We start from the raw sequence: 13,759 nt of genomic DNA, 5'->3' as shown, positions 1-13,759 counted from the left end.
AGAATGGTCCGCGTAGTTTATGGGTTATATTTACTTGACCTGTGGCTGAGTGAACCTTAAAAGGACATTCAAGTTTCTTTGAATTTTTTGAAAGTTTTTCGGAGACAAAATTTTTATTAGCTCCCGTATCTACAAGGAACTTCGCGATATCCCCGTTCTTTAAAGTTAGTTCTAAATAGGGTAGGGTAGACAGGCGTCTGTCATAAAATTTATTTCCTCGTCCTCTGTTTGGACATTAAATAGTTTTTGGGATTTCCTAGGGATATTTGAAGAGTAATTGGATGGCCTTACTATAGGCCAGTTTTTACAATTTTTTCTATTGCTAATTGTTATAATCTTGCTCTTATTACAATTTATTTTAAATTGCTCAATACATAAATTTGATTACAAAAAGGTGAATAACTTAATTTTAATTCTTACAACCTTACAACAGTATCGGGAGTATCAGCTTCTGCCTCCTGATTTAGGGCGGTCCACTTGTTCCTTTTTGAGGTGTTTTACTCCGCTACTTGGGAGTGGATGACGTCACAGTTCAGGCTTTGATTGTTGTCTTGGTGGTTTTGCACTTTTGTCTACACAGTTGAATATGCTGCGAGAATAATTTTCTCAGTTGCACAGTTATTATTGTCGTATTAGAGTCACTTTGAGCACTTGGTGTTATGGCAGCTTTTCTACGTTGATTCCTTCTTGTTTAGGGGCAACAATAGTTTTTATTAATGCACAGTTTTGAGTCTCTTTGAGCACGTTTTTAGATAATAGCAGTTTTGTTAAGCTGCTTAGTTACTTACACGCGGATAACAGAAGTTTTTATTAATGTGCGATTAGAGTTACTTTAAACACTTTGTTTAGATAACAGCAGTTTCCTAGCGCTGTTTTTTTTTTTATGCTCGCGAGCAACAACAATTTTATCAATGCGCGATTTAGAGTTTTCTAACGCTGCTTTTTTCAACCGATATAGACAATTTAAATTTGAAGTCTCGGGCGCCAGTTAATGCTTGCCACCAGATGATTAACAACACGCTGGTTTGAATGGTGAAGTCGAACTCGAATTTCTTTATTAAAAACGTTTCTTTTATACAGAATTTTCCTTATATACTATAAACTTACATATGTACTAATTCTTACTTACTAGTACTTATTTCTATATACTAACGTAAGCAATAATTATAGCCAAACAGCAAACCTCAGTTTGGTCGACAAACGGCTCACATTGCGGCGGCACGACTTCCGTTCTGGTTTAGTGCCGACGAAATGTGCTGTCGTTGTAAATTTTGGAAATTGAGCAATGATATTGTATTTTTACAGAATATTGCTGAATTGGGTAATATCACTTTTAGCTGTGATAACTTATATGTATATAAATGTCTTATACATATACTTATGTCCGCCAGTCCAGCCCAATTTAGAAATTTTGTCACTTCTTGTTATTTTCTCTTTTTTTTTGTGTTTAGGTATTGGCATCTTATGGGCGCGCAATGTAACTGCACTTTTTTGCAACTTTTTGTTTTGAGATCGGATCGCATCTTCAACCCCAACTCCGGCCTTGAAATTTCGGAAATTCGCCTAAAATCATGAAATTGTCTACCTAGCGCCTGAAATACGCATCTCATGGCAAAATGTATAAAAAAAAAAGTAATATGTGATCATGGCCGTAGGACGAACCGTTCCCGAGATACGAGCGAAAATGCGGCGCGCCACAGCGCAAGGCGAAAATCGGCTTGCAGCCACACTTTTTGACGTTGATTTCGCCGAGTGCTATCACTCACATTCATTCACCTACGCCAAAGGACACGTTTGGATAGGTCTCCACACAAATATTTTTTTCATCGAGTTCCTTCACTCTTGTCGGTGATTTCGCCGAGTTCTATCACTTACATTCATTTCCCTGCGCCATACGACACGTTCGGACTGGTCTCCACATAAATATTTTTTCATCGAGTTCCTTCACTCTTGTCGTTGATTTCGCCGAATGCTATCACTTATATTCTCTCAACAGAACACAGAACTCAAAATGTCTGTATCTAAATTTAAATTTAGACAGAAATGTCCTGTGTTTGGCAGATATCCATACAATCTCTCTGAGTCCCAGTTACCTACTTACCAGGATGTTCTTTTGTGTTATCAGTTTGAAAGATTTCGTATAGGGTGACTGAGGCGACAATTATGAACCTAGGAGTAAAGAGGTTACAGAAATAGTTGCAAAAAAGGTTGAAAATTCTTCCAAAAAGTCATCTATTCCGATAGTTTCACACACCAGAGTTGTACAAATGCTCACCACATACCATAAGAAATTTCTGACTCCAATAGGTTTGAGCTCTAAAAGAGACGACTTTGTCTCTTCTGCCGGAAAAATATTTGACATGGCTGCTTGTAAATGCATTTATTTTTCTTCTTGCACTTGTCCAAAGGAAAGTAAAGTTCCTATCAATGAACAACCATTTCTCTTGGACCAGAGAACCAGATAAATTGGTCGCATTGGAAGTGTTGATCTAACTGAAACAAAAAAGATTACAAAGAAAAATGAACGTAAAGAAAAGCTTTCAAAACGTCATTCAACATCAACACTTACCAGAAAAGTATCAGCTAGAACACGTGACCATTCAGATCAGCCAGACTCTCATACAAACGACAACAATGTAGGTGCGTCGCACATGGATTCTTCCAAAAACGATGCTGATGATGAATTTTCTCTTCCATCCTCTAAAACCAAACAAAACACACTAGTATTAGAACACACTGCTTTAGCTGCCCAACGATTTGGAGTAAGTGATAGAGCAGCGGCCTTGATTGTTTCATCTGCTTTTCTGGATGCCAATTGGTTGTCATTACTTTGGCCACGTCACCTCACCTTCCTGGTCAGCTGAGGATGAGACGCAAGCTATATGGTAACATTTACAAGACAACTCAGTTGATGTGGAACATCTAGAAGTTGTCGGTGCTGGTGGCACCAACACGAACACAGGTTGGAAAGGTGGAGTCATTGGGAAACTAGAAGAAATAATAGATAGACCATTACAGTGGGTTGTTTGTCTTCTACATTTCAACGAACTTCCATTTCGTGCTCTTTTCGAACACATAGATGGTGTCTCAAAGAGTCCAAATACATTCTCTGGCGACATAGGTAAACTGCTCCCTGATTGTGAGAAGTTGCCTGTTGTCAAATTTTAAAGTTTTCCATCCTACCAATTACCTTCTGATGTTATTAATCCGACCCAACTTAGCACAGACCAAGATTATCTCTATAAAATATCAGAAGCTGTTACTTCCGGTCAATGTTCCTCAGATTTAGCGTCGATGCATCCAGGTAACATGTGCAAATCTCGCTGGCTCACCTGTGCAAATATAATTCTGAGATTATACATTTCTACTGACAAACCAACAAAGGAAATAAAGATTTTGATCAAGTACATACTTACAGTTTACTCACTTTTGTGGTTCTCAATAAGATTCAACAGTTCAATCAAAGATGGCTCGCGCCATCTCTATGCTGCAATTCAAAGGTCGAGATACTTACCTGCTAAACTGCGCAAAGTTGTCGATTCATCCATTCAACAGAATGCTTTCTTTGCTCTTCCAGAAAACATTCTCCTTAGTATGATGACTGACGAACGGATAGAAGTCAGAAAGTTGGCCCTTGACCGTGTTCTGGAAGCCAGAGAAGCAGAGTCTGACACTGTAAATGGAAGAGTTAGATGTAATAAATTGCCAAAGCTGAATTTCAAAGCTTATAATTATTACGATATGAGTAACTGGAAGACTATTACTTTGACTGTTCCACCAGTTCTTTGTTCAGTTTCTAACGAAGAACTCATGAAAGGGCTGTCGGGAGACACTCCAGAGGTATGGAAATTTAGTAAATTCCTCTCTCACACCGTGGCAGTCGAGAGAACCGTCAAACTGGTGACAGAGGCATCTTCTAAAGTTATTTGCCCCCAATCTCGTGATCGTTTTATACGCTCTACACTGAAATTTAGGCAACAAGTGCCAAAGTTTAGTACAAAATCTGATTTTATCAATAAATTTGACAGATTCAGACTAAAACAAGCCTGACATATGGTTGGTTGGTTGGGTTGCGCTTGGGAGGAACCCGAAGAGCAGTCACCTCCACGCGGTGGGTTCTGGGTGACCAACACAGCTTAGCTGAGAGCTGCAACAATTTTCACCTTGCGCTGTGGCGCGCCGCATTTTTGCTCGTATATCGGGAACGGTTCGTCCTACGGCCATGATCACTTGTCCCATTTCGGTAGCAAATGAAGTGACAAATAACTTTTGTTTTAAATATTTTGCCATGAGATGCGTATTTCAGGCGCTAGGTAGACAATTTCACGATTTTAGGCGAATTTCCGAAATTTCAAGGCCGGAGTTGGGGTTGGAGATGCAATCCGATCTCAAAACAAAAAGTTGCATTGGAATGAGGAAGTACTAAGGCAACTTTTCCGCACTATTAGAAATCCCGAATCGAAAGAGTCTGGAATCGACTTACCCTAATGCTTATTCACCCCACGGAACTGCCGTTAGGCACTACATTGTGAGGTCAAGCTAAGCCATTCGGCTTATCTTTGTATACTTTGAATGTAATGTATACTTTATCAGTCACGCCATTCTGGCCTACTCGCTATTCATTCTTCTCATTTGATGATTATGATTCTCGTCATAAACCGCACTTGGTTGTCTGGTGTCACTCGTTCTGTTGTCATTTTCTCTAGAACGGCTTTCTCCTTTTTTTCTGCCGGCAGAAAGAGAAGATGTGCGGCGTGTTTTCTCCAATTCGTCCCGACTTCTCATATTTGTTGAAATGGTCTCTAAAACACCCGTGCCCCGTCAAAAACAGCGTCATGAAGAAGTCTGTTTCTCCATGTTTTCTATCTAACCATTCTTGTACACTTTTAATTAGCCTGTGGGTCGATCTCTCCGTTGGAGCTGCATCACATCGTTTTTGCCATTCATAAAGGCTTGCTTGTCTCTCCTTCATCGTTAATCGCTTGCTAAGTTTTGTGAACCTGTCGTATACTCTTTTGAGTTTATTGTATCTGGAGGCATAATGCCCGCTAAAATTCCATCCGCTTCGTGGGATACCGTGCGAAACATTGCTTTCTAAGCGTACGTCTTTTGCTGTAGGGTTGGTCCCCATATGGGAGCCGCGTACATCAGAATTGATTGGCTCACCTTAGCGAATAGCGCCCGTCTACTATGGTTTGGTCCACCAATGTTGCCCATTATTCCCGCTAAAGCGGTCGTTATACTTGCTGCTTTCTCACATATCTCTTCGATGTGCCCCTTGTAGCTAAGTCTGTTGTCTATAAGCAATAGATACTTCAGCGCCTTTTGGGTCATGATAATAGGGCCGTCGATATTTAATTTGTTGTCTTAGAGCTTTTTCTTCCTTGTGATCATCACAGCTACAATTTTTTGTCCAGCGAGTTGAACTTTTGCCTCCGTGAGCCATTCTTTGATCGTTGACGTCGAAGTTCTCAAGTTGGCCAAGTTCTTTTGCCACTACAGTTATGGCAATACCATACGAGCACCCGATAATCTGTACTTGCTTCAGGAGTGGGAGACGCAGCACCCCGTCGTACAATACGTTCTACAACAATGGAACTCTGGCCGTTACCACATATTTTCTTTGTCCGTAATCCATATCATGGTGTACTAATAATATTGGACCAGTATGCAGAGTTAAACGCGTTTTTAATGTGACTACTGCGCAATATTCCTTTGTACCATACATTCATTTGGTACCTTTTATTGCCTTGTTAGCTATGTCAATAAGCTTCTTAATCGCATCAATGGTTAATCTCGGTTTGCAGAAGTCACATTTGTTGTCGGACAGACCTTTCCTTTCTTCTTTTTCTAAATGCAGTTCTAATCATGCACAGATTCTCTAGTATAGTATCCAGCATACAGAGCGGTCGGTATAAGCTGAGCCCTCTGGCTGGTTTATTTGACTTCTGCAACAAGACCGGCATCACCGAGTCTAATGAAGAAAATGGTTTTAGCAGAACATTTCCACGCCTATTTGCACATATGTCTGCGACCACGTTCCTCGTAGAAGACAAAATTTCTCTGACCGGTTCGTCCAGAATTTTATAAAAGTGACACTGCTATATGCTTGGCGGTATGTGACAGCTATTGTGTAGCCTAACAGTGATTCAGATTGATATGCATGATGCCTTTTGATAGAGGGGACACTTTTTGTTACGTATTTGGTGGTCGGTGTTTTCCCTGCCTTTTTTATCTCAATTTGCTTCCTTGCTCAGGGGAACTTCCGGTTTGTTCGGCCATTCCTTATGGCTAATTTTATTCTTCTAAGACGGTGTTCTTCGCTTTGGCTGCATTATTTCTATCATATGTGACACTCCGCGAAGAAACGGACTTTGAGTTGAAAGTACGCCCCTGCATACCATCTATGTAAGCATATTTTGTCAAATATTAGAGCCCTCAACCTTTTATATTCCTTTATTTTATCGACATGTTGACCATCAGTTAATGTTGATGAATAATTCATAATAATCCGATCTGAACAATTTCTTCCCTGATTTGGACAGTTTCAAGAAATGAGAAGCTTCTTGGGGCCAAAAATAAGGTGTTCAAAAGTTCTTACTCTATACGATCTCCGACGTTGGTTGTTACAAACACCGTGGCGAATTATTATAGTATTCAACAAGTATAGAGATTTCAGTTAATTAGGTTAACTTTAATATATGTAAATATCTCTGATTTACTTACATATAGTAGTAAAACCTTGGCTGTAGAAACATTTAGTGTTGATGATAAATAGTTATTTTATTAGTTTTAATTTAATTAGGTTAACTTTAATATATGTAAATATCTCTGATTTACTTACATATAGTAGTAAAACCTTGGCTGTAGAAACATTTAGTGTTGATGATAAATAGTTATTTTATTAGTTTTACCTTCAAATTCACTGACCTTATATGTACTTAACCTTACATCTGTAGTAGATCAAAATATAAAAGCAGTTTAGGAAAACATTGAAAACTTTGTATTTATGAACAGTTCCAATACTTTTCAAATTTATTTTAGAAAAACAAAAAACAACAAACGTACATCTTCTAGACGATCTCTAAATACTGATTTTCGCATCCTTATTCGATTTATTGCGGATTTTTTATGTAATTAACATAATTAATTGTTGATTAAATTTGCTGAGTTTGTTTCTGGTTCTGGTTCGCAATAATTCTTCTTCTTCTTAATTGGCGTAGACACCGCTTACGCGATTATAGCCGAGTTAACAACAGCGCGCCAGTCGTTTCTCCTTTTCGCTACGTGGCGCCAATTGGATATTCCAAGCGTAGCCAGGTCCTTCTCCACTTGGTCCTTCCAACGGAGTGGAGGTCTTCCTCTTCCTCTGCTTCCCCCGGCGGGTACAGCGTCGAATACTTTCAGAGCTGGAGTGTTTTCGTCCATTCGGACAATATCAATTCGGATATCAATATCATCGGCATACGCCAGCAGCTGTACACTCTTATGGAAGATGGTACCTTCTCTGTTTAGTTCTGCAGCTCGTACTATTTTCTCCAGAAGCAGGTTGAAGAAGTCGCACGATAGGGAGTCGCCTTGTCTGAAACCTCGTTTGGTATCGAACGGCTCGGAGAGGTCCTTCCCGATCCTGACGGAGCTTTTGGTGTAGCTCAACGTCAGTTTACACAGCCGTATTAGTTTTGCGGGGATACCAAATTCAGACATCGCGGCATAAAGGCAGCTCCTTTTCGTGCTGTCGAAAGCAGCTTTAAAATCGACGAAGAGGTGGTGTGTGTCGATTCTTCTTTCACGGGTCTTTTCCAAGATTTGGCGCATGGTGAATATCTGGTCGGTTGTTGATTTTCCAGGTCTGAAGCCACACTGATAAGGTCCAACCAGTTTGTTGACGGTGGGCTTTAATCTTTCACACAATACGCTCGATAGAACCTTATATGCGATGTTGAGGAGGCTAATCCCACGGTAGTTGGCGCAGATTGTGGGGTCTCCTTTTTTATGGATTGGGCATAGCACACTTAAATTCCAATCGTGGGGCATGCTGTCGTCCGACCATATTTTACAAAGAAGCTGATGCATGCTCCTTATCAGTTCTTCGCCGCCGTGTTTGAATAGCTCGGCCGGCAATGCATCGGCCCCCGCCGCTTTGTTGTTCTTTAGGCGGGTAATTGCTATTCGAACTTCTTCAAGGTCGGGTAATGGAACGTTTGCTCCATCGTCGTCGATTGGGGAATCGGATTCTCCTTCTCCTGGCGTTGTGCGTTCACTGCCATTCAGCAGGCTGGAGAAGTGTTCCCTCCATAATTTAAGTATGCTCTGGGCATCAGTGACTAGATCACCTTTGGGGGTTCTACAGGAATACGCTCCGGTCTTGAAACCTTCCGTAAGCCGCCGCATTTTTTCGTAGAATTTTCGAGCATTACCCCTGTCAGCCAGCTTATCAAGCTCTTCATACTCACGCATTTCGGTCTCTTTCTTTTTCTGTCTGCAGATGCGTCTCGCTTCCTTCTTCAATTCTCGGTATCTATCCCATCCCGCACGTGTGTCCTTGTGGTCGATCGTAACGTTGCGAGGTAGGCAGCCTGTTTTCTCTCCGCTGCGGCGCGGCACTCCTCGTCGTACCAGCTGTTCTTTTGCACTTTCCAAAAAAAAATGGTTTCGGATGCAGCTGTACGTAAGGAGTTTGAAATGCCGTCCCACAGTTCCCTTATACCGAGTTGTTGATGAGTGCTCTCAGAGAGCAGGAGTGCAAGCCGAGTAGAAAATCGTTCGGCAGTCTGTTGTGATTGCAGCTTTTCGACTTCGAACCTTCCTTGTGTTTGTTGGCGTGCGTTTTTTGCTGCACAGAGGCGGGTGCGAATCTTGGCTGCAACAAGATAGTGGTCCGAGTCGATGTTAGGACCTCGGAGCGCACACACATCTAAAACACTGGAGACGTGTCTTCCGTCTATCACAACATGATCGATCTGGTTGGTAGTTTTTCGATCCGGAGACAGCCAGGTAGCTTGATGAATCTTCTCATGCTGGAATCTTGTACTACAGATAACCATATTTCAGGCTCCGGCGAAGTCAACCAGCCTCAACCCATTTGGGGAAGTTTCATCGTGGAGGCTGTATTTACCGACCGTAGTGCCAAAGATACCTTCTTTGCCCACCCTGGCGTTAAAGTCGCCAAGCACGATTTTGACATCGTGGCGGGGGCAGCTCTCATAAGTGCGCTCCAAGCGCTCATAGAAGGCATCTTTAGTCACCTCGTCCTTCTCATCCGTCGGAGCGTGGGCGCAGATCAGCGATATGTTGAAGAACCTCGCTTTGATGCGGATTGTGGCTAGACGTTCATTCACCGGAGTGAATGATAGTACTCGGCGACAGAGTCTCTCTCCCACCACGAATTCTAGACCAAACTTGCGCTCCTTTATATGGCCACTGTAGTAAATGTCACAAGGACCTACTCGTCTCTGTCCTTGTCCCGTCCATCGCATTTCTTGGACAGCGGTGATGTCAGCCTTTTTTTTTACGAGGACATCAACCAGCTGGGCAGCGGCACCTTCCCAATTAAGGGACCGGACATTCCAGGTGCATGCCCTTAATTCGTAGTCCTTCTTTCGTTTGCCATGGTCGTCATCAAAAGGGGGGTCTCTCATCCGAGGCTGCTGTTGGTTTTTCATTGGGGTGAGCTTTTTACGTGGCGGGTCCCAAACCCAGCGCACAACCATATGCAGGGGTGTTTCGCCTTCTCACTTTAGCTCACCTTCGAACGGATGTTCTTAGGCTACCCAGAGGATACTTGGTCAAAGACCGGAAGTCGTGAGCTGCTTGAGTCATATGTAAAAGAATCGTTTCTGGCCACTCCCAAGTGAATGGCGATCAGAGAACTTTCCTCACTTGCGTGAACTTGTACACATGAATTATTACATAATACTATACAATAATTACATAATACTATATTCGGACCGACAACGAAAACATGTTTTCGTGGGAAAAACTAGTTTTCGCACGAAAACTTGTGTTTTCGTCCATGTAAAATATGTCAAACGAAAACACAGTTTTCGCTGAAAACTTCTTGAAAACTTACATTCCACTCATTATAATCGGTGCCTGCACTAGTTTAATCGATTTTTTTGGAAGACATATTTTGCCGGCCCTAAATTGTCACTTGATATTTGTTTACATTCCATATAAAATACAGCTGTCAATTGATATACATTTCGAAAATGGAAAAACAAAAATATAAAAAAAGAAGTTGTTGGAGTGATAGGGCAGAAGCCCTACTAATTGAATTGTGGCAGAACAAAATAAGTGCTTTTCGCGGTCCTAAGAAAAACAGCCACATAGTGGAGGAAATGGCAATGGAGTTGCAGCAACAAGGTGTGCATTTCACGGCGAGTGAAATAAAATCGAAAATGCACAATCTTTCACAAAGATATAGGTATGTAATTAAATAAAATTAAGAAAAAATAGAGCTTTTACATATATATCATGTTTTACAGGAAAGAGAAGACAGCAGTCGGGTCAACTGGCGGTTCTCCCTCGCAGTGGCACTTTACGATAAAATGAGAGCCATACTGTTGCCGTACGTCAGCTACAATGCCGAGAGCTTAGTGGAAAAAAGTTTTCAAAGTAAGAAACATTTGTTTTGTAATTCAATATATTATTTATATTTACATACATATATACATTTTTAAAAAGGCACTACAAACTCCGAACCACTCCAAATTTCGGTGGAAACGGCTACGTCTTCTACATTCGTTGCTGCATCGCCATTGTCATCACCGGTTTGCCTACCATCGCCCTCAGCTATGCCGATGTCGCCAAGCGATACTTCTGCGGTACCAGTACCTATTAATAAAAAAAGGAATAATTTTCAAAGCATAATCTTAAAAAATTTGAACAAATAGAAAAACAGCTCGAAAAAGCAAGTCAGCAATCCATTGAAACCAGCAAAGAAATTAAGGATTTGACAAAAGAAATGGTTGAAAATGATAATAAAAAAACCGAAATGATGGAACAATATATAAAAGATTCTAAAGAAACAAATGAACGATTACTTCAATTTCTTAATAAATAAAAAAATTAATGAATATAAGTATTTTCTTTTTAATAACATATGTTTAACGTTGATATGTATTAGTTTTTATATGGAAAATAAAATTGAATTTTGTTTGGTGTGTACAACTTTATCTTTGATTTAATGTATATGCAATTGTGTAAAATGTAGATATTGTGATACAATATGCACATGTACTTACCAAAATGTGTACAAAGTGCTGGCCGAATCATTTCTCCATTAATTGGGTCGTCAGATGCATATGAAATATCACACGGATTCTGGCGTCTAGTCTCCAACTCTTCCAAAGCGCGTAACCATTTAGCGTTTAGCGTGTCGTTGTTATCATTTAAAAATTGTGAAGGACGCAACATGCTCTTATTATGGAGTTGGCATTCCGTACAGAGTTGTCAATTCCTTTTCCAATGCGTCGAAAGCGGGCCTTGAGGTGTCCAAAAGCATTTTCGACAACTCTACGTGTTTTCGAAAGAGCGTAGTTGAATACCTTCTCACCATTATTTTGATTTACGCTAAATGGATACGGTTTCATAAGTTGTTTGCTAAATCGAAAAGACGAATCCCCAATAATGAATACTGGCACATTTACGCCTGAAATTTCTCTAGACATTTCGCTTAGTAAAGGACAACTATCCATTTCTTTTTTAAGTGATGACGTCTCATAAATTTGAGAGTCATTACATCGCCCGGGACTTCCTACGTTTATGTAAGTAAAACGGTATCTGAAAATACATTGTAATCATTACTTATGTACTTATACATATGTACATATATTGAGTTTTTAGACTTTACTTAGCATCAACTAATGCCATTAAAACGGTGGAATACCATCCTTTATAATTATAATAATCAACAGCTTCGTCAGATGATGGATGAATCTCAATGTGGCATCCGTCTGTAAACAATTATTAGAACATTAGCGCAAATTTAAGATTTTATAACCAATATTACCAATTGCTCCTAAGCATTCTGGGAATCCAATTACCTCGAAACCAGTCACCAATTCGGTTATATTTTCTCTGTTTAGAGGCAACATTTTAAAACAGGATGGCTGCAGTAATCTCCAGATTTCGGTGCAAAATTCCAGTAAAATTTCGCAAACCGTAGATTTTCCTACACCGAACATGTTGGCGATACTACGATACTCTGCAGATGACCCTAAAGCAAATAATGTAATAGCCACTCTTTTCTCGATAGGGACAGCTTTTCGGTAATTTGTATCCATTTTTTGTAACGGGCGGAGGATGTCACATAATTTATCAAAGGAACTTCGGTTCATGCGAAAGTTCTCTTTAAAAAAAGCAGATCCGTTTCGTTGGCAATCGTGTTCCCAAAACTGATTCTTACGTTGCTGAAATTAATAATATATAATTGAAAACTTTTGCATCAATAGGAACATATACACACTTTTGTCCAACATGAATTAATCGGCATCCCAAGGTCCTTTATTAGATGTTGTTTCTTTAACTCGGCTATCTTTTTTGCCAAGGCATGGTGCTGAGTAGTAAGACATTCCAATAGTTCTCTTGAAGAATTGTCGATGAGCAGGATATTTATTTGGCTTCTCAAAGCCAATGCTTTCGCAATTAACATCTTTTCCTCAGAATTCTAAAAAAACACGATCTTTAGTAATAATTATAGGCAAATATTAAGGATTTCAAAACTTACCATTCTCGTTGCTCAAATGTAAACAAACAAATAAATTTGTGAGCTGTCAGTGAAAACTCAGCGAAAACACAAATTGTCGGTCCGAACAACTTACGTTCCACAACATACAAATGTGTTTTCAAAATGTTTTCAATGTCGGTCCGAACATAGTATAAAGGTAAAACTACTTGGAAACTTACATTCCACTCATTATAATCGGTGTCTGCTCTAGTTTAATCGATGTTTTTGGAAGACTTATTTTGCCGGCCCTAAAGTGTCACTTGATATTTGTTTACATTCCATATACGAAAACAGCTGTCGCTTGATATTCTCATATTAGGGGGATTCTCTTGCTCTTGCAAAACCTTACACGGTGCAGAAATTGCAGAATTTACCTCTTGGTGCAACGACACAACAACAAACACACGCAGAAAATTATTTGCAATGGCTATAGATATGTCAGATCAAAACCCACGTTTATTTTCGTGCCGTCATATATCACTAGATTCTGCAATGGGTGCTCTCTTGGCCTTGCATATTTCGATATAGGATTTTTGCATTTTGTGTCATCGTGCAATCTTGCAAGAGCAAGAGAATGCCGCTATTGATATTTGCCAGTGAAAACTCATCGCAAACACGCATTGTCGGTCCGAACGACTTGGATTCCATACCATACAAATGTGTTTTCAAAATGTTTTCAATGTCGGTCCGAACATAATATTATTGAAATGGGTTAAGTTTGTAAAATACAATTTTTCAAAAGCTTTTATATATTATATTATTAATTCGTATTAAATTAAATTAATTATATCATGTTCAATTAATTGTCTAACCAAATTAACCTAACGCAAATATTGTATTATACAAGCAGAACAAGTGTGAAAATAAATTTTACCACCGAAATTAAAGTAAAAAATGAATGTTTTGAACATTTGCGAATGGAATGCTAACGGTGTTAACCAACATAAATTGGAGCTTATTAGATTACTTGATGAAAATAATATAGAAGTTATGTTTTTGTCAAAAACTCATTTTACGAATAAAAACAAT

The 13,759-nt window shown here is 39.7% G+C and overlaps 3 protein-coding genes across 3 annotated transcripts in view; 1 reads left to right on the top strand and 2 right to left on the bottom strand.

Moving 5' to 3' along the window:
• The window catches only part of LOC126764085 (uncharacterized), a 532,840-nt gene that overhangs the window by 15,869 nt on the left and 503,212 nt on the right, over positions 1-13,759 (bottom strand). The window lies entirely within an intron of this gene.
• LOC126764121 (putative uncharacterized protein DDB_G0282133) overlaps positions 1-13,759 on the top strand; it is a 193,572-nt gene that overhangs the window by 159,987 nt on the left and 19,826 nt on the right. The window lies entirely within an intron of this gene.
• LOC126764070 (putative nuclease HARBI1) lies at positions 10,679-12,879 on the bottom strand. Its single transcript, XM_050481840.1, has 7 exons — positions 12,731-12,879; positions 12,470-12,670; positions 12,014-12,413; positions 11,855-11,957; positions 11,412-11,784; positions 11,231-11,337; positions 10,679-10,826 (listed from the first exon to the last, which is right to left on the bottom strand). The coding sequence occupies exons 1-7, from the start codon at positions 12,731-12,733 to the stop codon at positions 10,679-10,681; spliced, it is 1,335 nt and encodes a 444-aa protein (XP_050337797.1). The 5' UTR covers positions 12,734-12,879.

The sequence above is a fragment of the Bactrocera neohumeralis genome, unplaced genomic scaffold (assembly GCF_024586455.1).
Source record: "Bactrocera neohumeralis isolate Rockhampton unplaced genomic scaffold, APGP_CSIRO_Bneo_wtdbg2-racon-allhic-juicebox.fasta_v2 cluster09, whole genome shotgun sequence".
NCBI classification, from domain to species: Eukaryota; Metazoa; Arthropoda; class Insecta; order Diptera; family Tephritidae; genus Bactrocera; species Bactrocera neohumeralis.
This window is presented reverse-complemented; position numbering and strand designations above follow the sequence as displayed.

Bases quoted from the DNA above. Each gene is read 5' to 3' on its own strand.
- LOC126764070 (XM_050481840.1), bottom strand. The intron at 12,414-12,469 runs GTGTGTATATGT...TATTAATTTCAG, and splicing joins TTAATTCATGTTGGACAAAA to CAACGTAAGAATCAGTTTTG. The intron at 11,958-12,013 runs GTAATATTGGTT...AATTGTTTACAG, and splicing joins AGAATGCTTAGGAGCAATTG to ACGGATGCCACATTGAGATT.